Here is a 27359-nt window from a genome sequence, read left to right as displayed (position 1 = left end):
GTAATAGGTGTATGTCTGACTTGGAAAGGAAAAGAAGATGGGACCATAGGAAAAAAATGGGCAAACATATACAAATATAGACAGTTGTATATGTAAAAATATAAATACAGATAGTTTGTGAAATAATAGTTAACCCATATCTGCAACCATCAGAGAACCGCTGTATGGAGGGATAGGGGATTCAGAACTCTGGTGGTGGGAAGGATGTGGAATTGTACACCTGTTATCTTATAATTTTGTAATTCAATATTAAATCACTTATTAATGAAGTTTTAGATGTGATATTGATATCATGAAGTATCAAACTTATTAGTATTATGAGGTGTATCTTATAGTCTGAATTAATTTGTTTTTTTCTTTTGATATTATTTTACATAAGTATATGTCATTAAAGAAATCATGGCAGCACATGTCTAACATTTCTACCTATGGTGGTCAATACCAAGATGAATGAGAGAGTACCAGGGCCAACAACAGATCTTGTGAACTGATTCATACCTCTCTTTGTTTGGCTTGATGTTGATGTCTCCAATGATGTGGATGTCTGCAAATTTTATCCTAAATTTGCTCAAAAGAGAAGCCATTCTGAAAACACAAGAAAGAAGTGCTTAGTTATTGTGTATTTTACCCAAGCAAGGTATCAAAGACAATTATGTTTTGGTTCAGCTTGGCTCTCAAGACAACGTCTTAACTCAGTGTTTGATTTTCATTACAACACCTGAAGGAAATATTAAACGTGAACTAAGTTCTTCTACTGAAGATCAAGAGAAACTGCTGTAGGTGCAGACACTGGAAACAGCAAATCCAGCTCTGCGTTCCTATTTAGAGAGCGGTTCACCTTCTTTATCATTTGAAAAAATAAAAATAAAGAAAGAAATGTTATTGCTTGTGGAAAACTATCTTCTTGATAATTTTTATATAATTAATGACAACTAGTAAATGCTATATATTGGCATTTGTATTCCCCTGAAAGCTGAAAACTTTTGGTGTAATTTCAAAGTTATAGTAAGGTTGCAAGAACAGTGCAGATAAATATGAGACTTAGCAAGTATTTGTACTTTGCCACATTTGACTTATCAGTCTTTATCCTTTGTCTATATAGATCTAAACTGTCTATATCCATCCTTATGCCTCCCCCCTTTTCCTTTCCTTTCTTCTTGGTTTCCTCCTACCTACCTATGAGCCTTTTTGAAATAGCTTGCAGATACCAGGCTCCTTAATCTCTAAATCTGCAGTGAGTATTTCCCAAGAACAAAGTCATTCTCCAACATAACTGGTATAGTCTTTGAAAGAAGGGAATTGAACTTTAATGTGGGATCTTCTAACCCACTCACCATTCTTAAATTCAAACAGTATGGAGGCTTTAAGAAAACATAAAATTGCTATAGATATGCTAGCTTATGTTTAAACAGTGGAATCAAACACACACACACACATACACACACACACACACACACAAATAAACAAATGTATATGTAACATTCCTTTATGAGGGTGGGAGAAATATGAAAAAAATTGAAGCCATAATTATTTTGTGATTTCTGTAAGTATGTTTCTAGGAGGGATTTAGGATGCAAGTGCCACTTGAAGCCAAGAGCTGGTGAAGGTCAAACTCTAGGATTCCACCAAACACCTCTCCAGAAGGGTCACTTTATTGTCATACTTGATTGATCATCCACCAGCTTCTCAACTAGTACAAAAGCTACAGACATTCACTGTGGGGCTGTTAATTTTTATTACTATTATTGTTTGTTTCTGCCATCATAGTTATTGCTAGGGCTTGGTGCCAGTATAACAGATCCATGTTCCTGGTGGTCTTTTTTTTTTTTTTTAAATTGTTACTTGATAAAGCAGAAAGGAATTGAGAAAGGAACTGAGAGGGCTAGGAGTGACAGGAAGGGAGAAAGAGAGACACCTGCAGCACTGCTTTACAGCCTGTGAACTTTCTCTCCCAAAGGTGGGGAGGTGAGGAGTGAGTGTGCTTGCACATGATGTGTGTACTTGACTACTGAGCCCCTTTTATTTTTAATAAGGAAGGCTCCCAACAGACATCCATCTAACTGATTTCAAACTCCAAGTGAGAACTGGGGACCCAGGTGTGTGCAGTGATTACTGTGAAGGCTTGTAGCTCTGCAGGGTGGGGGTGGGGTGGCAGGGTGGGGCCAGGGCAGGTGTCTGGTCCCAGCTGTTTTCAGTTTGTTGTGCTAGGCCATCCATGAACAACTTTGACTGTTCCAGAAGTAACCACTGGATACACAAAGGAGTCAGTTCCTTCTGGTTCTCTCTCTTTGGCTACACATACTAGTCAGAACAAAATGAACATGACACAAGATAGTGATGCTTTCAGTCAAGACCTGAGCTGAGGCTTTGTGTGCTAAATTTGTTTCTGAAAGCATTTATGGCAGGGGGTAGAGGGGCTGGAAGACAGTGATTAGGAAAAAATGATATAGATCACTGACTGACTAGAAAACCGTGTCACAGGAAGTCTTTCAGAATGGCTGTGTCTTGACTGTGCCTTAAAGACAAAGTCCTTCAAATTAAAGCATTAAAAACCACAACCATGGGAGTCGGGCTGTAGCGCAGCGGGCTAAGCGCAGGTGGCGCAAAGCACAAGGACCGGCATAAGGATCCCTGTTCGAACCCCGGCTCCCCACCTGCAGGGGAGTCGCTTCACAGGTGGTGAAGCAGGTCTGCAGGTGTCTATCTTTCTCTCCTCCTCTCTGTCTTCCCCTCCTCTCTCTCTCCATTTCTCTCTGTCCTATCCAACAACGACAACAACAATAATAACTACAACAATAAAACAACAAGGGCAACAAAAGGGAATAAATAAATAAAATAAATATAAACAAAACCACAACCACCTCCCCAGATTTCTAGTGCACAAGTGAAGTTACTTACGCAATTTTTTCTTCCTCAATGCGGTTGATCTTCCCTCCAACAAAGATTCTTAGTTTACAGTCTTTCCACTTTTTTCTGAGAGTCAAGATGTAGGGAATAAGAAGGGTTAACCCTGAAAAAGAAGAAGAAGGAGAATAATAATAAAAACAACAACTATGAAAGACAGATTGAGTTTGTCTAAGGGAAAGGAGATGCATCACTTTACATCTGTATTCGTTCCCACATTCTTAGCTCCTACATAATTTAAAATCGTAGGGGAACTCAGAGATGTTATTCTTTAACTGGCCTCATTTTTCCAATACCTTCCTATTCCTATGCAGTTTGTTACATTTATCCAACATAGAAATTCCATTCCCTAGTGTATATTGTGGATTTTTTTTACCTCCGTCATCAAACAACCACCAGACATCAATTGTGCCTTTTCCTTGCTTCTTCTTAAATTGGGCGCTGGCTTCCACCAGTTTCTGGTTCAACTCCCCAACATGCATGGACTGAATAGTATTCATGCTGCTGTCTGGAGAGAAACAGAGAGCAATATATCCATCAGAGCAAGGAAACACAATAACTTTGGCACTGTTTGGGAAGACAGAAGGGTTGTACACTCGTATGGTAAATGGTGAGCTGTGGTCTCTGAAAAGGGGAGAGAAAGCCTAACAAACACAGTTCTGATCACCTTCAATAGTTTAATAAAAATTCAATATTTGTTTTCTGAATGCAGTTTTCATTATAGAGCAGTGGATTATTTTTAGGTCCTTAGTAATTTCATGGAGTCTCAGAGAAGCATTATTATTTAGGCATGTAACAATGTTAAAAAATTATCTGATACAACAGACAAAATGATTCAATCCCCCCCTCCATTTCAGATATAGCTTATATTTTCAGATTAACTTTGAAGGGGGAACATGTAGTGATTAGTTTTTGAGTGACAAGCAAGAGAATCAGGAGCATAACTTTTCAATTTTTAAAAAATATATTATTTATTTATTATTGGCTAGAAACAGAGAGAAATTGAGAGGGGAGGAGGAGATAGAAAGGGAGAGAGACAGAGACACACCTGCAGCCCAGCTTTACCACTCATGAAACTTTCCCCTGCAGGTGGGGACCAGGGGTTTGAACCTGGGTTCCTGTGCACTGTAATGTGAGTGCTTAGCCAGATGTGCTACCACCTGGTCCCAGAAGCAGAACTTTGTTAGTCACTCATTTGAGTTCAGTTTTAGTGTAAATTCTCTGAATGTTGGGACCATAAAGATTACTAGGGACCCTGTGCACTAAGAGCTCTTATGATCTTTTAGTTCTGATGTCAGCTGAACTTATTCCTTTGATATTTTTTGATATTTTTTTATTTTCCCTTTTGTTGCCCTTTTTTTTATATTGTAGTTATTTTTGTTTTTGTTACTGATGTCATCATTGTTGGATAGGACAGAGAGAAATGGAGAGAGGAGGGGAAGACAGAGAGGGGGAGAGAAAGACAGACACCTGCAGACTTGCTTCATCGCGCCAGTCCTTGTGCTTCACGCCACGTGTGCTTAACTTGCTGCTCTACTGCCTGACTCCCCCCCATTATTTTTTGAGGACTCTTTGAGGCTAAGGAAATGTCATCTGTGTCAATTGAATCTCTGTAAATGAAGTGAAAAAGCCAGGGTATAAGAAAAGACAAACTATCTTTACGTAAGTTGTATTTCAGGATGAACATAAAATACTTTGATTTGTTTAATGTCATCTCGTGCTTTAACATCTATCTTGGACACAAGGAAAGTGCATCAAGGAACAGGGCCAGTGTGAGGCAGCCTCTTGTTCCACCTTGCCAGTGGTACTTCTTTGCTGCACTGTGTATGTTATTTCTCATTTCCTGGTCTTTGAAAGTTGTGACTTCATGGCAAGTTTCAAAGAGATGGTGTCAGGAAATGTTCAGAGTAGAGCTGACAGGCTTTACAGAGCTGCCTTGCTGATCTAAGAGGCTCTGAAGATGCTTTGTTCTTTTCTTTCCTGTTCCCATGTTTGGGGTCTGTCAATATGAAAAAGCAATTATCTTATTGTTTCGTGCTCTCTCTCCAGGACTGCTGAGGGAGAAGGTAAATACATTTACAAAACCGACCAATTTGGCCTTCCCATTTACACACAAATGAAAGAAAGCATCTAGAGTCTTAGTATAAGACAGCTTAGAGGTAGAGAGGGTCCTGATCTAGAACTCAGTGGAGTTGTCAACCAGTGGAAGCCCAGAGTGGTGAAAGGGCTGTGTTTGAAATGTTTGGTGTTGTAATAAAACACAGTGTTCTGTGGCTTTTCTCAACAATGAGGTATTGTTGTATGCTTTACATTGGGTTGTTCTAGCTCTCCCCCTGCCAAGAAAATTGGTTCAGTCCTACTAGTTTCGTGGGCCGCTTGTCCCCGCCCCAAGGAACCCTGAGAGAGTTCCAGAGTTCGAGAGTTCTTGGTGCTGCCATGTGAGAAGGAGGCAGGAGAGTTTTGTTTGGTGATTAGTTTGGGTTAGTTTATGAATTGTTGTTCTTGAATAAAGAAATACAGCTTCCCTGCCCAGCCATGTGTCCTAGAGTCTCTGTCTACTGCCGTGACGCTAGCCCGGCCTGCTGGAGCTCCGAATTTTAACAACAAGGTATGTTGACTTTCAGATATATATAGCATTATGATGCAGAAACAGCCTTCCAGAATAAATCCCTGTGCTCTAAATAGCAAGAACATCAATCCTTCCTGACTTTGCATGAGCTAGAGAACAGTGGTGACTGTGTTTTCTGAAGTTTTGATGTTTTTTACAGACTGCACCAGTAAATACAGCAGATCCGGGGGAGAATTATTTCTTTACGAGTAAACCATTGAAAACAAGATGGTGGTTAGTACCTATGTGGTCATATTTTTATTTAATCTAATTTATTTCTTTATTTTGGAAAGAGACAAAAGCTGAGAGAGACGAGGGAGGTTAGAGAAAAAGGAGGAGAGACACCTGATGAACTATTTTCACCACTTGTGAAGCTTCCCCCATGCAGGTGGGGACTAAGGGTTTGAACCCAGGTCCTTGCACATGGTAATGTTTGGGCTCAGCCAAGTATACCACCACCTGCCCCTTGCATGGTCAGATTCTTTCTTTTTATTTCTTAATTAGGAGATTAATGATTTACAATCAACAGTAAAATACAATAGTTTGTATATGCGCAACATTTACCAGTTTTCCAAATAACAATTCAATCCCCACTAAGTTCTCCTCTGCCATCCTGTTCCAGGACCTGAACCTCCCCCCCCCCCCCACCAGAGTCTCTTACTTTGGTGTAATACATCAACTCCAGTCCAAGTTCTGCTTAGTGTTTTCCCTTCTGATCTTGTTTTTCAACTTCTGTCTATGAGTGGTCATATTCTAATGATTAGACCCTGGAAGTTTTGACATACCATCACATTTAGATTCCAATATATTATTATCTTAGAAAAGGCCATTTTTGGGAGTCGGGCTGTAGCGCAGCGGGTTAAGCACAGGTGGCGCAAAGTGCAAGGACCGTCATAAGGATCCTGGTTCAAGCCTCAGGCTTCCCACCTGCAGAGGAGTCGCTTCACAGGCGCTGAAGCAGGTCTGCAGGTGTTTATCTTTCTCCCCCCCCCCTCTGTCTTCCTCTCCTCTCTTCATTTCTCTCTGTTCTTTTTTTTTTTTAATAAATTAAGTTTTTATTTATTTATTTTCCTTTTTGTTGCCCTTGTTGTTTAACATTGTTGTGGTTATTAATGTCGTTGTTGTTGGATAGAACAGAGAGAAATGGAGAGAGGAGGGGAAGACAGAGAGGAGGAGAGAAAGACAGACACCTGTAGACCTGCTTCATTGCCTGTGAAGCGACTCCCCTGCAGGTGGGGAGCCGGGGGCTCGAACTGGGATCCTTACGCAGGTCCTGGCGATTTGTGCCACGTGCGCTTAACCCGCTGCGCCACCGCCTGACTCATTTCTCTCTGTTCTATCCAACAATGATGACATCAATAACAACAAGAAAACAACAAAAGGGAATACATAAATATATATTTTTTAAAAAAGGTCATTTTGGGCGGAGCAGACAGCATAATGGTTCTGCAAAAAAGGTCATTTTAAGGTGGGCAATACATAGTAGACTTTTTCTATACCTGATAGAATATTCCAGTTTCTGAAGGACATCTTTAGGGGGATTAGTGGTGGTGCACTTGGTAGAGCACACAAGTTACAATGCACATGGATCTTGGTTTAAGCCCCACATCCCCAACTTCAGGGGGAAAGCTTCACGAGTGGTGAAGCAATGCTGCAGCTATCTCTTTCCCTTTCTAGTCCCATTCCCTCTCAACAGCAACATAACAAAGCCGAGACAAAAAGAAGAGAAAAGAGGGAGTCGGGCAGTGGCGCAGCGCACGTGGCGCAAGGCGCAAGTTCTGGCATGAGAATCCCGGTTTGAGCGCCTGGCTCCCCACCTGCAGGGGAGTCACTTCGCAAGCGGTGAAGCAGGTCTGCAGGTGTCTATCTTTCTCTTCCCCTTCTGTCTTCCCCTCCTCTCTCCATTTCTCTCTGTCCTATCCAATAACAATGACATCAATAACCACAACAATGTTAAACAACAAGGGCAACAAAAGGGAAAATAAATAAATATTAAAAAAAAAAGAATATATTTTTTCTTCTCCTGGAGCTTGGTGCTAGCACCATGAATTCACCACTCCTGGTGGCCTTTTTTTCTTTTTTTTTTCCTTTTTCTTTCTTTCTTTCTTTCTTTTTTTTCCATTTTGTTCGACAGGATAGAGAGAAATTGAGAGGGGAAAGGGAGATAGAGTGCACGAGAGAAAAATAGACACCTGAAGACCTGCTTCATTGCTTGTGAAACATCCCTGCCTCAGGTGGGGCGCCAGGGGCTTGACCTGGATCCTTGCTTGGGTCCTTGTGCATAGTAGTATGTGTGCTTAACTGGGTATGCCGTCACCTGGCCCCACGGAAGAAATCTTTAGTATATGAATGAGGGCAATGTCTGAGTTCCTCATTACTCTATGCAAATTCATACAAATTGTATTTTCAGGTGAAATTTCACCTGGAATTACAAAAAAACCAAGGGTAGGAGATGTACTCTTTGAAAAGCTTCTCTGAAAGGGAAGTTCCTGTCAGCTCTGACCACAGCCTGCCAAGCCTCTGGATCTTGCTATATGACTTGGCTACCCTCCCAAAGGATCATCTTTCCTGGATCCTACACCAGTGAGAATGACTAGGATTTAGGATTAAACAGTTCAAGAATGATTGCTAGCACTCTAATTTCTCACCAGCAGAGGTCGCTGTGGACCTCATTAAACTCAGGCCTGCAGTGTTTTCTGGAAAGAAGTCTTAAAAATAGCAGGTATTTGAATCGTCTGTTTTAACAGAAGCCAGACCTTCCACCTTCTGCACCCCATAATGATCCTGGGTCCATATTTCCAGAGGGTTAAAGAATAAAGAATCAAGGGAGGGGATGAGATACGGAGTTCTGATGGTGGGAACTGTGTGGAGTTGTACCCCTCTTATCCTATGGTTTTGTCAGTGTTTACTTTTTATAAATAAAAATTAAAAACAAATTGAAACAAGCTATTGTTTTGTCATCATGGAATACCTGAAATTCAGAGACAAAACTACAGGTGTCACTGGAGGTGTCACTGGAGAGCAAAGTCTAGAATCTACAGGTGTCACTGGAGAGCAAAGTCTAGAATCTTGGTTTGTGAGAAAGATGCCCTTTGACTTTCATCTTTTGACTTAATTAAGACTTATAGTAGCTTCAGCCCTCATTTACCTGTACCAGCCACCTTTCAGTCCCTAAAATGCTTGAAAGATGTAGGTGTGTTTAGGGGTTGAGATAAACCATTCTGTGTATCGGTTTTTTGAATTTCTATCTCTTTTCCAGCCTAACAAAGTTCTATTTTATGACAACCTGCTCCCTAATCAAATATTATTTTGAGATAAAGTTTTTACAGCAAGGGTGTACAAGCAATTTAGTGTTAGTGATGAAATAGTGGCTTCTACTTTTTACTCATTCTACTGCCTTGAAAGAAATGTCTTCTGATTCTTCCTACACTCAAGGCTCCAACATCTTAGAGAAGCAGTGATTACAGTCTTTCTGTGGATTTCAAAAGTGCTTACTTTTACTTTTTTTTCTTTTCCCTCACTAGGGCTATCACTGAGGTTTGGTGCCTATACTACAAATCCAAAATTCCTGGTGACCATTTCTTTCTTTCTTTTCTCCTTCCTTTCTTCCTTTCTTTCTCTCTCACTTTCTCTTTCTTTTTTATTTTTGACAGGACAGAGAGAAACTGAAAGGGGAGGGGGAGATAGAAAGCGAGAGATAAAGACCCGCAGATCTGCTTCTGCTCATGAAGTGTTTCCCCTGCAGGTGTGGAGCAGGGATTCAAACCCCAGTCCTTACACATGTTGATAAGTGTGCTTAGCTGGGTGCTCCACTGCCCGGGCCCCAAATGCTTACCTTTTTTAGGAGTTGGCTTGGTAATATTCAACTTGCCAGCCTTTTTAAACAGGCCTCGGATCCCTCCACTTCCTTCTTCACATTCATTATCTTTGATGGTGGCTTCCAAAGCCAGCCTCTCCTGCTCTAATTTCTCTAATTCATCTGAAGAACAGAGACAACAATCACTTAACTCAGACTGAAAAATTTTCTAGGAACACTTCTAAGTTATTTTTAATGCTAAAATGATACACATACAAAAAAAAGTGATTATTTATGCCTAGTATAATTTTTCTGTGCGATTACAAAAATGGGATGTTTGTCAGCAAAGTATTTTCAGAAATAAGCAGTTTAGAAAAATAGCTCTGTGTGCTCAGTTACAATACATGAAGACACTGGCTTTTTTATTATTATTATTATTTGTGAAGGCAAGAGAGGCTATTGAAACACCATGGTTATTCAAGACTGACAAAAGAAAATCCAAAAATCGCCAGTTAGATATTGTACATTGAAAGTCCCTGATTTACTAAAGTTACTCAGGTAAGCTACTGGGTCAGATATTTTCCAACTGGAGGTGACAAAATTATAGAAGTGCACCTAAGCCTATCATGCACATGACAAAGCTTCCTGAGCCAGATAACCCAAATTAAGAAAAGATAATCGGATCATGTAACAGACCCAATGGGCTCCAAATACCTTCTGGAATGAGTGACCAAAGTGAAATAGATAAAAGCTATGGCTCTTGTGTGGTTATTGGAGTTCAGATCATCAGAGGGGGTTTCTTTTCACAATAGTCAAGATCTGCGTAAGCACTGAACTGTGCAAAATTTCCTGTGTAGGGTGTATACCCACCACCCAAGCTTTGATGTTGCCTCTGGTTGCCTTTTGTCTTTTTCTTTTTGGATTCTGATGGTGATGCACAACTCATAGCTCCTATGGGAAGTGTGGTGTTCCTCTTTGATATCACCTTGCACTGGATAGGGTGGATAAGACTTTGCAAACAGTCACAGGGTCTTACAAGCCTTAGGATCTTTCTGGTGTACAGTGGGCAAGGGCGAGCTTTTGTCAGACCCCCTCCATCCCAATTCATTGCCTGCTGAGAACAGAGCTTAAGAAAATGAGCAGTGCTCTGAGGAGAGCAGAAAACCCTAGATTAGGGTTACAAAACACTGGTCAGGCTTCTGCAAATGTCAGCCCTCAGAGCCACTTGCTTTATCTATCTGGGAAGAGAAGCTATATAAACTCAGATTTATCAATTATGTACTAACTAAATCTGTCAGGGCAGTCACATCTCTAGAAGGCACTGTTATTCAGCTACCCAGAATCATCTGGCCCCTTTCCAGGTCTTAGCAATTAATCTTTTGCCAGTGGCATGAGATTTAAGGTCACATCACCCATGTGATTTCCCCAAAGCTTCAAAGACGCTCAAGATCAGTGGCTACAGAAAATTTGAGAAATTAGATGGATGATATTAAAGCTCAGACAGGCGTTGCTTCCCCCTGACTTTGGAAAGGTGAGCACAGGCTGTCATAGCACTGGGGGGTGGGGGGGTGGTGACCCATTATAGCTCAGCTGCTGGCTTTATGTGAAATCAGACAAGCCCCTGACTCTTTTTTATGACTCCGATTTCTGTGGAATGGAAAAGTGTAACCCTTTCCCACCTCTTCTTCATAGCATTGTGGGAAGAAGAAATAACAGTCCCCACACAGCGTTGGGAGTGAAGCAGTGTATTTATGGGACTTCTGTTTGTGGGCTTTTTTTTTTTTGACACCTGCAGACCTGCTTCACCGCCTGTGAAGCGATTCCCCTGCAGGTGGGGAGCCAGGGGCTCAAACCGGGATTCTTAACCTGTCTTTGTACTTTGCGTGGCTCCACCTGTGCTTAACCTGCTGCGCTACAGCCCGACTCCCAAAATAGTTCTTTTTAATTCCTTGCGCTTTGGGCCACGTGCACTTAACCGCCTGACTCCCTTAAATTTTTTTTTTTTTTTTTTTTTTTTTAACCAGAGCACTGTTAAACTCTGGTTTATGGTGGTGCAGGGGATTAAACTTGAGACTTTGGAGCCTCAGGCATGAGAATCTGTTTACATAACCATTATGCTGTCTACCCTCTACCTATGTGACTTCTGGAAATAGACTTAGTCATGCAAAGCAAATCGAGTATTTTCAGCAGCCTGGGAGTGGTTTTAGAAGTCCCTATGGATGGCATGCTCTGAGTGCCAGATATTGTGTGGCCTGTATTCCTTCTCAAATCACTGAGAGAGTTACCACGGGCGCCCTCACCTTGCAGAAGAAGAAATGGAGGCTTGGCATGCTTGTTCAAACAGGCCTGATGTTACCCTACAAGTAAGTGAAGCGGTGCTAGTGGAAAGAAGTCTCCTTGACTGGGAACAGGATCTCCCTCCAGTGAAATCTTTTCCTTCTTTTAGTTTACTGACATCTTTTTGGACTTGCTTTAGTAATCTCAACTCATCATTATCACATGAACCTGTTCGGCCTTAGATTCTTGGTGCAATGCCAACTTAATTCCCCTAAACTATGGCCCTCTGACATCTTTTTTTTTTTTTTTTTTTTTGCCTCCAGGGTTATCGCTGGGGCTCAGTGCCTGCACTATGAATCCACTGCTCCTGGAGGCTATTTTTCTCATTTTGTTGCCCTTGTTGTAGTTGTTATTGTTGTCATAGCTGTTGTTGCTATTGGATAGGACAGAGAGAAATGGAGAGAGAAGGGGAAGGTAGGGAGGAGGAGAGAAAGATAGACACCTGCAGACCTGCTTCACTGCTTGCGAAGTGAGCCCCCTGCAGGTGGGGAGCTGGGGCTCGAACCAGGATCTTTACGCCAGTGTGCTTAACCCACTGCACTACAGCCCAACCCCCACCCCCCTCTGACGTCTTTTAAAGGGAAGAACTAGCAGATGGGGCTTCACATGACAGGCTGCCTACAAGAGCTGCAAAGTCAGAGTTTGTTGTCACCATTCTAAATAAGCAGCCCAAATTTACCTTCATTCTATGAAGCGCTGCAGGGTCCAGCAGTGAGGTAACTTGCTCTCCATATCATCCAAAAAGCACCCATCCATGAGCGTCTTTGGGGGAAACTATAAAGGCCACACTGGGGAAGGAGTTCATTTTCTCTCTTTGTCCCTTTCTCTCTCTTCCTTCCTTTCTTTTTTATATTTATATTTATTTTTAGATGGAGACAGAAAGAAACTGGGAGGGGAGGGGGAGGTAGACAGGGACAGAGAGACAGAGGCACCTGCAGCACTGCTTCAACTTTGGTGAAGCTTTCCCTTTGCAGGTGGATACCAGGGCCTTGAACCTACATCCTTGTGCACTGTAATGTGTGCTCTTAACCAGGTATGCCACTGCCGCCTGGCCTGTCTTTCTTCCTTCACTCTCTTTTTCCTTCCTTCCTTCCTTCCTTCCTTCCTTTCTTCCTTCCTTCCTTTCTTCCTTCCTTCCTTTCTCTCTCTCCTTCTGGCAAGGTCCAGCCAATCCTGAGATTTTTCCACTAACTGTCCTGTTCTTTATCCTCAAATTTGGACAAAGAAGGGAAAGAAATGAATCTTCCTTTGTAATACAGTCAATCAGCTGAGTGAACTGGGAGCTACTCCAACAATTTTCTTGAAGGTAAGCACACACACACAGAGCCCATCCTGCACAGAGCGAGCTTTGCACTTCGGGGTCTGTGCAATAACACCAGACTTTGCTGGAATGGGTCAAAACTAGCAGTTCCCTGAGAATCAACAGAGACAGAGGTTGACAGAGTCTTTTCCCAAAGGCTCCAATCTGCTTGGCTGGCCATCCTGGATTTTTCCAGATCCAGACACTGCCAGGCTCACTTGCTCAGTAATTTTTTTTTTTTTGCAAAGTCTCATTAGAGTTAATTCTTAATTATTCACTCGGTCGGTGATCTAAGGCCTTCTTCCATGGACCCCCCTCCCTTTCTCTTTTCAGTGCTAACTAGAAGTGATGTTTTGATTATCTGCCTTTCTGAATTATCTATCTGGTGTATTGTCTGCCTCTTTCTGTGTGGGAGATCAAAAGTAGACTTTGACAAAAACATTTTTTTTTTCAACAGAAATACCGGCTAGCTAGTTGACTTGCAAAACTGTTACATTGGCCATGAGGGGGATAAGTCAAAGAAATCTCAATGGATAGACACAAAGTGATTTCCAAGAGGCTGACAAGGAAAACTGCTCATTCTATAACTGCTGCCATCCTGCTGTCATCACAGAGTGAACGGAGCCCTTTCTTTCCCTCTAGTATTTCATTTGATGCCAACACTAATTCTAGGATGAAGGCAGAGCTGGTAGTTTTCTCCCAGTATATTCTCTATCTCTCTCTCTCTTTTTTATTATTTATTTTCCCTTTTGTTGCCCTTGTTGTTTTATTGTTGTAGTTATTATTGTTGTTGTTAATGTCATTGTTGTTGGATAGGACAGAGAAATGGAGAGAGGAGGGGAAGACAGAGAGGGGGAGAGAAAGAGAGACACCTGCAAACCTGCTTTACCACCTGTGAAGCAACTCCTCTGCAGGTGGGGAGCCAGGGCTCCAACGGGGATCCCTATGCCAGCCCTTGTCCTTCACACCACGTACACTTAAACTGTTGCGCTACTGCCTGACCCCCCCCTCCCAGTATATTCCCTTTAGGAAACTTTGGTTGAGAAAGTAGAATTGATTTATCCAAGGTAACATAGCATGGTGATCTAAATCTTCTGCTGTCACTCCTATTGTCCCTACCTTGGTGTATCTTTTCTCAGTGATAGGCTCTCATGCTAAGATCTGTTAAAGGAATGCCTAGTTTGCTTTTTTTTTTTTTTTTTAAAGAAACTGTTCCTAAATATCTCAAAGTAACTTCTTTAATTGTCTACACTTCCATAACACTCACCTGCAGCCTTTACTTCAGTACCTGTGGGACACAGAGTAGAGCTCTTCAGATACATATTTACTGTCCCCACTAGACTGTAAAACCCCGGTGAGCAGAGCTCATTCTTATTTCATCCCCTCTACTAACTGTGCGTTTACTTGATGCCAAGTACGTGGCCAACCACTCTGCACACATTGTATCCTTTAATCCCAGATATAGTGTCTGTGAGGTAGATACTACAATTATCCTGATTTGAAAATGTGAAAAGTGAAATAGAGGGAGGATGAGTAATTTGACTATGCTCACCCAGTTAGCAAATGTCAGGTTAGGATTTGAACTTGGTCTTGTGTGATTCAAAGAGTCTGCTTATGCTTCCCATGCTCACCTCACCTTCTTAGTCAGGTGCACGGCTCCCAACAAGTGCCTGCCACAACAGTAAACACTCAGGAGAGGTGGTTGATATGAATGAGCAAGTCACTGTGGTCCAGGAGGCGATGGAGTGGATACAGTATTGGACTCTCAAGCATGAGGTCCTGACTCTGATTCCCAGCAGCACATGTACCACAGTGATGTCTGGTTCTTTCTCTCTCTCTCTCTCTTCCTATCCCCCTCATTGATAAATAAATAAATATTTTTAAACAGAAAAGAAATTTGAAAGAGCAGGTCATTGCTGTTCAATATCACTCAATACATCTGAAAGTATTATCTGGAGGGACCATGTGGTGGTGCACCAAGTTAAGGGCACAACGTGCAAAGACCCAGGTTCAAGCCTCTGGTCCCCACCTGCAGAGAGAAGCTTCACAAGCGGTCAAGAGTGCTGCAAGTGTCTTTCTTTATCTCTGCCGTGCCCCTCTCAACTTCTTTCTGTCCTATCAAATTAAAAAAAGTATTAAAATGGGGAGTCGGGCGGTAGCACAGCGGGGTTAAGCCCACCTGGCACAAAGCACAAGGACCGGCGTAAGGATCCCAGTTTGAGCCCCGGCTCCCCACCTGCAGGGGAGTCGCTTCACAGGCGGTGAAGCAGGTCTGCAGGTGTCTATCTTTCTCTCCCCCTCTCTGTCTTCCCCTCCTCTCTCCATTTCTCTCTGTCCTATCCAACAATGACGACATCACTAATAACTACAATAATAAAACAATAAGGACAACAAAAGGGAATAAATAAATATAATTTTTAAAAAAGTATTAAAATGATTTTTAAAAATTAAAAAAAGGAAAGTATCTACAAAGTAAGAAAAGGAAGTGATTACTTATCAGGAGTTGGAAGTTTACAGAAGACATGTCTACTGGGAAAGGGTGTTTGAAAAATGCTTGAGGGAGTCGGACGGTAGCACAGCGGGTTAAGTGCACGTGGTGCATAGTGCAAGGACCCGCGTAAGGATCCCGGTTCGAGCTCCCCGGCTCCCCACCTGCAGGGGAGTCGCTTTACAAGCGGTGAAGCAGGTCTGCAGGTGTCTGTCTTTCTCTCCCCCTCTCTGTCTTCCCCTCCTCTCTCCATTTCTCTCTGTCCTATCCAACAAGGAAGACAGACAACAGTAATAACTACAACAATAAAACAGCAAGGGCAACCAAAAAGGAATAAATAAATAAATAAATATTTTTTAAAAAGTGTACTATCAAAAAAAAAAAAAAAGAAAAGAAAAATGCTTGAAAGCACTTGAGTAAATGTATGCAGAGTGATCAGAGGGAAGTGATAGCACGAACCCGGCTAGAATGTGACAGAAAAAAGAACAAGCAGAACAAATGAAGAGAAAAATGCAAGATGAGCAGAGGACCTTTTCTCTGGGCGTCAGGTGGGAATCTGAAATGTGATATATTGTAGATTGCTCCACAGCACATCAAGATTTGCAAAGTCACTTTTCTAGAGACAAAGACAAACAAACAAACAAACAAAAGGACTGGGAGTCGGGCAGTAGCGCAGCAGGTTAAGTGCAAGGACCGACAGAAGGATCCCAGTCTGAGTCCCCCCGGCTCCCCACCTGCAGGGGAGTCACTTCACAGGCGGTGAAGCAGGTCTGCAGGTGTCTGTCTTTCTCTCCCCCTCTGCCTTCCCCTCCTCTCTCCATTTCTCTCTGTCCTATCCAACAACGATGACAACAATCATAACTACAACAATAAAAAACAAAAGGGCAACAAAATGGAATAAATAAAATAAATATTTAAAAAAAGAAAAGAAAAAAAGGACTGTGCTTCTCTCATGATGAGATCTGGAGAATCCCTGATGTACAGATAGTGGACGAAAGAGCTCAGAACCTAGGTTCACTTAGCTGAGGGGGTTTCCAGCCCTCAGCTTTCTAGGTTCACATGCACACACCCAAAGAGTCCTCACAGGAAGAATGAAGAATGGATCCGGAGACCATTTCTATCAAATGCCAAAACCATTTCAATAATAGTTCCTCTATGTTCAAGTGCTTTATAAATGGGTTGCACGGTGACCAAACTGGAGAGATTTAATTTTGAAATTCAATTCAGTTGTCAAGATTGCCTCAAAGAGTCTATCCTCAGTCTTTTCTAAGACATCTTTCAGAAACAGGCAGGCGTCCATACATCACAGTCCTTTTTTTGAATCTTAAGGCCAGAGAGCAGTCAATTATCTGACATCAGTAGGGAAAGTAGGAAAACCCACTTGGGAGCCTCACCCCTCCTTATTCCATAGCATCCTTTCTCTTTATTAATATTCAATTATGATTCTTCCCTTGGCCAATCAACTCAGAGCTGTAAATGCTCACATGAATCAATGCTGAACCCTCGCTGAAGTCTAGTTGAGTTGAAGCAATCCTGGAGTGGTCATCTTCGAGTCCAGTAATTATTTACTATGCTGCTGCCATCTGTCTTTATTTCGCTAAGCTGCTCCATCAGACACAGAAGAGGCCCCCATGCTCTGAGATGGTCATAAATCGTTCACTACTTACATGAAGCACTTGACCACAATATATTGTGAATCATGTTTCCTTACTTTCTCTCCTGCTAGTGCCAATTTGGACTTTGTGTTTAGTTGCAAACTTTCTTAACGCCCCTGGGAAGGGAACACTACGAAATACCTTCTTCTTTTTTTTTTTTTTTTTGGTTTGTTTTCTTAGGCAAGATGTTAATTTATTAAGAGAAACTATCAACCATCAATACCGGGTGAGTTACGACAGTACACAGGTTAGAATGCTGTGAGCATCCATCTTCTTTATATTAAAAGTTATTCTCCTCACATAAGCCTGTGATACAGTATAGAAATAATTGTCATTAGCTGGTGAATTACCTATAGGGATGATTTCTATTCTCTGCTTTATTAACTATGGTATATGGGCACTCTGAATTGCTAATATTTCCTTTAAATTATAATCTGTGATGACACTGTGCTGCCTGTGTTGGAAAAGCTATGATGATAATCATTAACTTAGTATAATGCAATATTTAAGATTTATCGGGCTCTTATTAAGCCCTATATTACAGTATAATATAATGAAACACAAGCTTATTTCTTCCAATTCAAAATCTAATATGAGAGTTGTGTTGGAGAGCACATAAAATTCAAAACAATGTGGTATAAAGTTAATCTCCACCATTATGATACTGTTTTTCTGCATGTTCTGGCTGTATTTGTATATCATTTTTTGTTTACCCTAGATAGTTGGCACTTATAATTATTTTATTAGCATCTGACTGGATTTTGACTTTCTTGACTAAGGAGCAGAAATATTTCAAACATCAAAGTTGATTTAAATCAGATACATCTCTTGGGAAATTAAAAGCAGTGCAGCTCATTGCCAAGATTCTTTCAGAAATACTATGCAGTGTGCTTGCTGCACTGCCTTATTGGACTGAATTGATGGTGTCTTTTGGTAGGTGGAGCAAGGAGGAGTAGGGAGGGCCTGCAATATTTTCCAGTTACATTTCTCATCTTTCAGCTTGCAGAGATCAACACAACATACAAAGTGAATGTGTAGTCGAAACACAAATTATATATTGCAGTCTCATTTTTAGATGGAAAAACATAGCAGCACACACACAAAAAAGAAGAATGAAAGTAAAATGCAGAAAGCTAGCAACTGTAATTGCCCTCAACATCCTATCATATTTGTCTTGCCTTTTTGATTTTCTTTTATTTATTTTTTTATTGCTACTAGGGTTATCTATGGGAGTCAGTGCTTGCACTATGAAATACCACTCCCAGAAGCCTGTCTTTTTTCCTTCCTTCCTTCCTTCCTTCCTTCCTTCCTTCCTTCCTTCCTTCCTTCCTTCCTTCCTTCCTTCTTTTATATTTGATAAGATAGAGAGAAATTGAGAGGGGAGGAGGAGATTGGCAGGGAGAGAGAGAAAAACACCTGCAGCAATCCTCCACTGCTCACGGAGTTCCCAGATTATAGGTGAGAAGCGAGAATATGCTAAGAATATACCAATCCTTTTCTTTGATCTTGTTAACAGTCCCCTGATGTAGGTAAATTCTCACTGTAGCCCAAGGTAAAATTCTGTGCGCAGGAAAGGAATCCTGTTTTTGAAGTTCTCCCTTTTCTGAGGCATTAATGTAAGAAGTTAAAAAAAAATAATAATATACCCATTTCTATTCCTGGGCCAAATCTCCTGAAGATACATAATTAACTGCATTAATTCATGGATTAAGACCCATTCATCTTACTTTACATAGCACTGACACTTACTCCATGCCTGCTTCCCCCAGACATTCTTTGGTTTTAGTGTCACACCTTCTGTGGACTCTATTGTTAAATTCAGCTGAAGAGATAAATCATGGATTAGTGTCTGTCTTAATATTTCAGTAACTCTTTGGATGTGTCCTTTATCCCATACACAAGAGAGTTCCTTTAAAGTCTTAAGACTAAACAAGTATACCAAATCCTCTACAGGGAAAAGCAGCCACTAAGCTGAATTGGCGTTTCTGCCTCTGCCTTAGATTAGTGATTCACAGCGGCATATATTCAAGCTCATTTCCATGTTAGCAAGAAACCAGATCATAGCCTCTTAAAAACAAAATACGTGCTTTTCTGAGGAAAGAATTAATCTTCATTTTCTGAAACATCTTGCAGAAATTAATTTGGCAGGTCATTTTACCAACATTATTATTTTTTTTTTTCCTCCAGTCACGCTGGCTTTGTGACTTTGTGATAAGAATAATTGATGGTTGCCCTGAATCAGCCTGTGTTTCTGGTTAGTAGGACATAGGTCATTGATGTTAGCAACGGAAATAGTACAGGGTGTCAGCACAAGAATGTAAGATAGTTGCACACCCCGCCCCTTACCAAGGCACTGCTCAGCTCTGGTTTATGATGGTATGGGGGATTGAAACTGGGACATCGGAGCCTTAGGCATGAAAATCTATTTACATAAACATTATGTTATCTCCCCTGTCCAGGAACACAAGTTTTGTCATTAAGGTGTTTTATCTATATTATACTCTGGTATATACACAGCACTTAGAGCTATGGCCGTAGGTGTTCAACAAATAATTGATCGAATTTAAAAAATATATATATATATGTTTTTTTAATTCGATATATATATATATATATATATATATATATATATATATATATATATAAATACATACCTTGCACTTGAAGAACCTGAGAAATATCAAAACCTTGACTGATTCTGACGATGACCACACCAATCTCAAAATCAAATGCATCACTGGAAGTGGAAGCAAAGTAGTGAGTGATTAAAATGACTCCTTGAATTCTCAAATTTTGGATTGAACTGTAAGCTTGCTTCTAGGATTTTAATATGATTAAACTAGGAAAATTCACTTTAGAATACAGATAACAGCTGGTGCCTTTTTTTTTTTTTTACTAATTTGTTCTTTTATGCTTTTGAAGAATAGTATTTTGAAGACAGTATTCAAATAATACTATCAATTAAAATTTTGATTAAGAGCTTGCCATACTCTAAGATACTGGTGCTTTGCTAATGTAAATAGAAACAATTAATGAAATCTTCAGAGCAGAGTTTTCAGATTACAAATTCCATTTGAAATCACCAACCATACTCTCTCAACCCATGGAGGAATCAGTTTCTAGTTAAAAATGTCTCCTGCTGAGGTTGTGGGGTCAAAGGAACCCTCCTTCACTGTTGGTGGGAATGTAAATTAGTCTAACCCCTGCAGAGAGCAGTCTGGAGAACTCTCAGAAGGCTAGAAATAGACCTACCCTATGATCCTGCAATTCCTCTCCTGGGGTTATATCCTACACAACCATCCAAAAAGATTTCTGCATACTTATGTTCTTAGCAGCACAATTTGTAATAGCCAAAACCTGGAAATAACCCAGGTGTCCAACAACAGATGAGTGGCTGAGCAAGTTGTGGTATATATACACAATGGAATACTACTCAGCTATCTAAAATAGTGACTTCACCATTTTCAGCCCATCTAGTATGGAGCTTAAAAAAATCATGTTAAGGGAAATAAGTCAGAAACAGAAGGATGAATATGGGATGATCTCACACTCAGGCAAAAGTTGAAAAACAAGATCAGAAGAGAAAACACAAGTAGAACCTGATCTGGAATTGGCATATTGCACCAAAGTAAAGGACTTTGGGGTGGGTCGGGGGAGAGTACAGGTCCAAAAAGGATGACAGAGGACATAGTGGGGGTTGTACTGTTATATGGAAAATTGAGAAATGTTATGCATGTACAGACTATTGTACTTACTGTCGAATGTAAAACATTAATCCCCCAATAAAGAAATTTAAAAAAATACTAAAAACTTAAAAAAAAAAATAAAAGAATTGTGGAATAGTTTAGTCACCATCTCACCAGAGAAATTGATTTGAACCCAGTGGGGCTTGTATTGTTATGTGGAAAACTGGGAAATGTTATGCATGAATGAACTATTGTAGTTACCGTTAAGTGTAAAACATTAATCCTTCAATTAACAAACAAATAAAAATGTCTCCTGATCTTTTGAGAAGCTTTCTTTAGATCATACCATTGGAACTAAAACATTTTCACTGTAACCCTGTGTAGTTAAAGCTGTTATGATTTCTCTATAATCAACCTAAGAAAATTAGATTATCTGTAAGACGACAATATATTCAGATAGAATCTATTTTCTTTTGTTCCAAAGTTTGGAACTAAATAAGTTACTACTTTGAATTAATTTAAAATTACTTTGAGGGGAGTTCCTTTGTTCAATTTCCTATAGTCATGGTGCTCAGAATATTTTCCACTGGGCCACCATTAATGAGAAATAATGAAGTTTGTGACTTCTTCACTATGTACAAACAAGTGTCCAATAGCCAAAATAAGCCTGAATTTTCAAATAGTGATAAAAGCAAGTTCAGCATAATGTGAATATTCCCTTAGAAGCAATCTTCAGTTAAACAAAACAGATCCACTCAAAGATTGCCACCAAGTAAGTTTCTTGTTTCTAATTGTCTTTGATGTGTGTGTGTGTATGTGTGTGTGTGTGTGTGTGTGTGTGTGTGTGTGTGTGTGTGTGTGTGTGTGTGTAGACAATATGTTTCACACACACACAAAAAAAAAATAGTTCTATGTTAGGGAGAAAAATGACTCCCCAAATGCATCCACATTTTTATCCCTGGAATTTATGAATGACATTTTATATGGCAAAAAGGGACTTCTCAGGTGGATTAAGTTAATCTTTGCATGAAATAGGAAAGTGGCCCTGTATATGTGGTAGGCCCAGTGAAATCATCAGGATTTTCACTTTTATAGTGAAACTGGGGGAGGGCAAAAGGGGAAGTCAGAGTAATGTGGTGGAAGAAAGACTTGACCCTTGACTGTTGGTACTGAAAATGGAGTAGAAGGGCAGTGCGCAGAGGGCAGTACCTGGGAGCCAGCAAAGGCAAGGTCACGAATGCTCTTTTAAAGAGTAGGAAAGCTATCAAGGGAGGGGATGGGATATGGAGTTCTGGTCATAGGAATTGTGTGGAGTTGTACCCCTCTTATCTTAGGGTTTTGTCAGTTTCTTTTTTATAAATTAAAAAAAAAGAAAAAAAGTTTTTTTTTTTTTTAAATTGTTATCAGAGTTATCACTGGGGCTCAGTGCCAGCAATACATATCCACTGCTCCCATGGCCATTTTTTCTCTTTTTTTAAATATCTATTTTGTTTGAAGGACAGAGAGAAATTGAGAAGAGAATGGGGAAAAAGAAAGAGACATCTGTAGATCCTCTTCACTGCCTGTGAAGAGTCCCACCTGTAGGTGGGAAGCTGGGGCTCGAACCCAGGTCTTGGAGCATGGTAATGTGCATCACGGCCCAATCCCCCTCCTAGAATTTTCAAAGAAAATACAGCTCAGTACCTGCCCCTCCCTCCACTCCACACTTGATTTAGCTCCGTGACTTCCATCAGATTTCTAACCCACATAAGTGTAATATAAAACATTTATATTGTTTTAAGCAACTAAATTGGAGGTAATTTCCTAAGGCAGTCAATTAAAACAATCACAGATTTCAGTTAATAATAAATCATACTTACGGAGTATTACAGGCATTGAAAGAAAAATTTAATAATGTCCCCATATTAACAGTTATACAGTGCCCTACTCTGAGATATAAAATAAAACAAGAACATTAGAAAGGGAAATACAAGACAACATGGTGTATAATTGCCTTCTTTCTGTCTTACCTTGCTCACCATAATAGTAAAGTCATTCAACTTTACTAAGATAACCAAATTTGACACTAGTACAATTTTTAGCCATCTTCACACTCAGCAATATCACAAAGAAATCAATTACTATTTCAGTATAGAAGACAGAACTCTCATCCATTCAGGGTTATTGGGTTTATTATTATTATAATTTTTAAATTTCTAGAATGTTTGGGATGGTAGGGAAGATTGAAAGATAAACCCATGTAGTTTTGTACCAAGATTTGCTCATTAACTTATATGCTTTTTGCCTTTAGCTTCATTCTTTTCCCTCACAAAGAGTAAATTTTATGAAATAATTTCAGTAACTGAATAGATCAAATCCATTTCTAAGAATGTCTGCTCAGCAGTTGACTGGTTCTAAATATGTCAAAATGTTATTTGATGAGTCTAGCAAAATTCTGGCCTTGATCACCTGGTTTAGTCTTAACCTACTGAACTTAGAGTCCCAACAGAAGCCAGATGTCAGTATGTGGCATGCAGGCCTCTTAAGTGCAAAAGAAACCACTTAACACACTGGTTCCCCATGGAGGGCTATTAAGTGAATTTCTCCTTGTCAGTAGTTCATATCTTTTCACAAGATTAAAAAAAAAATACTTCTTTACCATAAACTTAATATCAGAATGTTTTTGTTGTCTTGTCTAAATCTCCCCTCCCCTACATACACAGTTAATGGTATATGTGTGTGTTCTGCTCATTCTAGCAGGGACCACTGGACCTAGCCTGGTCTCAGAGACTCTTGAGTATGAGCTGTTTGGAAGGGCGAGGATTTCATTCCTGAGTATCATGGACTTCAGGTACAGCTTCCCCCCCTCAGGGCATGTTCTCTACTCTGTGGTGGAAAGCAGAAGGAAGCCAGATCTAAGAGAAGAAGCCTGCCCTTTTCAGAGTTATTAACACAGAAGATTCCTATTGGGCATAGCTAACATAACCCCACCTCCTATCTCCTCTGAGGAGAATCTGGCTAAGTATTTCCAAGCCAGGAATCCAGATCTCAACTCTCTAGAATGGCTGCTGAGGGAACCCTGCTCTGTCTGTATGTGTACATTTGCTTCCTCTTGTGCCAAAGAAGAAACCAATCCAGGTAGTTTTTAAGATAGAGATATACTTTTGCAGGGCACTGTGTTTGGGAATTTAAACTTTGAAATTGGATGTTTCTGGGTTGGAATACCAGTTCTGCCACTTATAAAGCTCAGTCATTTCCTGTATGGTACTGAATTTCATTCTGTTTCTTATAAAGTGAGAACAATGACCGTGTTTACTTCAAAGGCTTCCTGTGAGAACTTAATGGGATAATTCACACTAAGGACATCAGTCTGGTGCATGCTAGTTTTTTTTTTTTTTTTTTTTTTTTGGCCATTTTTATCCCTAGTCTAAGACTTCCCCCATGTTTAGGCATTAGATGTTACAAACCATTAAAAACTGATTTTCCGTTCATGAACCAACACTGTTACATGCCAGAGACATTGACCTATGGGACCCTCACAATGACAAAGGCAGATGCAAAGCTCAGAAGACAATGACTCAGCTGAGCATACCAGACAACCCAAGATCCAAATGTTCTGTGGAAAGAAACAATCCTTCATCTGTCTTTTGCTTTGATATTTTAAAATAAGTTTTAAGAACTAGGTCAGAACTCACTATTTACCCTTTTCTTTGGCATCAAATTTCCTCACCCCGTTTCAGCTTGATATGGTGATGATTCCTTCAAATTGTGCTACCTGCAGTGTCTTTTCTTACTTGATAAAGAAGTCAAAGGACCAGGGTAATGTTTTCTACTCAGGCAATTCAACCAGGTATAACAGTGTCCATTACATACAATCCTGCTTGTTGTTTTGTAAACAAGAACATATCACAGAAGCCATCACTTACTGTATGATTCCCAAGTAGTTTTCAATCTCTGTCAAGGGAGCTTTCCTCCAATTTTTTTTATATCCCATCACCAGAGTGTTTGGTTTCATTCTTCCTAAGCCTGAGGCCTAAACAGAGGAGATGAACACATAAGCTGTCCTTACCAGACCAGGAAACTACCATCAGAAATGAAAAATATAACGTCTAAAAGGGCACTGAGTAATGTGCTAAAGATTCTGAAGATTAGATTACATTTTAGTGCATGTCCTTCATGCCCGTACCCAAGCATAAAATAGAAAGATTAGTTCTAAATCATCTCAGCCATAAATGGATTTTAGATGACAGAAATGTAGCTTTTCTAAATTAGCAGTCATTTGCATTTCTTCTGACACACTCATTAAAATGGCTCAATAATTTAAAATAAAGTGAGGGTTGGTTTAACTGTTGGCATGTGTGTTGTAATTTAGTGGTTCAAAGCACTTTCTCACCTGTTATAGCCTTAATGTCATTAGCAATAAAACCCATGTTTGGAACATTCTTACACACAGGGATCACTGAAACTTCTACTTAGGTTTTTTTATTGAAGAGGAACAGAGCTATGTTTCCAGAACCTGTTCCTCTTCTATGACAGTATCATTAATAGGCATATTCTATACCAGAAGTTTCATTTCCCACATTAGTTGACAGGATATGCCTTCCAGTTAATTAAATTTAACCCAGCAATATTACTGGGCCCCTATTAATTGCAAAATGCTACTTTAGATGCTGTGGGGATAGCAAGTCATATTCTTTTTTATCTTTTCAAATTTTTAAAATTATCTTTATTTGTTGGACAGAGACAGCCAGAAATCAAGAGGGGAGAGGGTTATAGAGAGATAGAGAGACACCTGCAACACTGCTTCACCCCTCAAAAAGCTTTTCCCCTTTAGGTGAGGACGGGGGTGTGTGTGTGTGCTCAAACCCAAGTTCTTGCACATTGTAACTTGTGTACTCAACCAGGTATGCCACCACCCAGCCCCATGAGTCATGTTCTTTAGCCTTAAAAGAAGCTTACAACAAGACAGAGAAGAACTAAATTTACATAAATAATCAAATACCAGATACAGTAGGAACTTCTCCAGAAGCACAAAGGGGAAATGTGTATTCTAGCTGAGAATTCATGGACAGCTTTATGGCTAAGTGGCCATTTGTTCTGGATCTTGTGTTACGTTGAATATTGAGAAATATAAAGAGAGCAGAAGGGTGTTTTAGGACACAGGACTAGTGAAACAAATGAGCAGAACAAGAAATGTCAGCATGGATAGGAGGAAAGGGAGGAGTTAGGCAGTGATAAGAGAGTTCCTGAATCAATATTGCCTAATAAGCAAATACAACAGGTGTACAGCTCTTAAGAACTGGACAGGGAGCATAGCATGGCAGCTGTAAGGTGACCCAAGGCAGATACATGGCCACTTGGATGTCAACTTTTCCTTGAATACAGCTTGGGATGTGGTCATTAACACCACTTAGATGTTTGACTTCTTAGATGCAAAGACGGTGTTATCCAAAATGGTGTCATCCTCAGGACTTCTCTTTAGTATCATTTTGTACTGCCCTTTTGTCCTGTCCCTTTTGTACTCTATTTTTCCTTGAAGAAATTTGTGTAAATAAAATTTATGCATTGTCAAAATATTTGCAATTTCTTTTGGATTGTAGAAGAAGTATTTTCTACATGTATGCCTCTTCTCTTCCTATTCTAGTCTATGCTCATACTCCCACTTCTAGTTGGGAATTTTATTATTTCACAAATCTTCCATGATAATTTTGAATTAAATGTACAACCTTTCATATAACAGCATATTTAACCAAACAGCTAACTACAAAAGTAACTTTCTGTGGAAAGAAAAATCAGCACCTTGTAATGACATCTTTCTCCGTGGTTTAGCAAATTAATAACAGATGAAAGAGGCTCATTGGGGGGTAATAGGTCTTTCAGAAATGGTTTTCTCTGCATGCACAGCTACTTTGCAAATGTTCTTGGGGCTATTAGAGACAGGAATGCATCAAATACTCATAATCTCCCAAACATCACAGTTCAATCATCATTTTTTCTTTTCTGCTTGCATAAACATCAGTTACCTGGATGCAGTCCTGAACTCTGATATTCCTGTATACAGCAACTCTGAAAGCTACATGCATCATTTGTTACTAGTAGAATTGGGGGTTTTCAGACATCTTAACGCCAAATTAATTAGAAAAGCCAAGTCTGAGGGCCTCCTGGCTTTACGAATTCTCTAGCACACAAAGTTATGGAATCAAGAACTAAGAAAAGACTCTATGAATTTACTCTATGAATTTGGGGAGGGAGGGAGTGTGAGAAAAGAGTAAGGGAGAAAAGTAGGAGAACTGTAGGTTTTAGCACTGGGTCAGAGAGATTATAACATTTCATTCAACATTCTAGAAATAATTTTGAAGGCTAGGGAGATTTTGATGCCCGGATCACCAGGTTCTTATTTAGTTGAGTCTAGCAGCCGCCCTTTCAACATTTGCAAAAGAAAAAAGGAAAAGAATGTGACTTGAGCATTGCTATACGCAATAGGAGTTGCAAAAAAAAAAAGTTTGAAGTTTTAATAGGATCCTGAATGTCATCAGCCACCAGCACAAATTTGCATTTCAATAAGTGTGGGGACAGAATGTATGCTGGTGGCCAAAGGCAACTTCG

The 27359-nt window shown here is 40.1% G+C and overlaps 1 protein-coding gene across 5 annotated transcripts in view; it reads right to left on the bottom strand.

The window, feature by feature from the left end:
• SLC12A1 (solute carrier family 12 member 1) overlaps window positions 1–27359 on the bottom strand; it is a 122641-nt gene that overhangs the window by 13956 nt on the left and 81326 nt on the right. For all 5 annotated transcript variants that reach the window (XM_016185650.2, XM_016185651.2, XM_007517317.3 and 2 more), the window contains 6 exons: window positions 24680–24786; window positions 19743–19825; window positions 9348–9491; window positions 3281–3412; window positions 2899–3010; window positions 499–585 (listed from right to left, as the gene is read on the bottom strand). In XM_016185650.2, coding sequence (XP_016041136.1) covers window positions 499–585; window positions 2899–3010; window positions 3281–3412; window positions 9348–9491; window positions 19743–19825; window positions 24680–24786 — 665 coding nt within the window. The remainder of the gene's footprint in view (window positions 1–498; window positions 586–2898; window positions 3011–3280; window positions 3413–9347; window positions 9492–19742; window positions 19826–24679; window positions 24787–27359) is intronic.

The sequence above is a fragment of the Erinaceus europaeus genome, chromosome 16 (genome assembly GCF_950295315.1).
Source record: "Erinaceus europaeus chromosome 16, mEriEur2.1, whole genome shotgun sequence".
In the NCBI taxonomy this organism is placed as follows: domain Eukaryota; kingdom Metazoa; phylum Chordata; class Mammalia; order Eulipotyphla; family Erinaceidae; genus Erinaceus; species Erinaceus europaeus.
The sequence above is the reverse complement of the archived record's forward strand: the minus strand, read 5'-3'. Positions and strand labels throughout refer to the sequence as shown.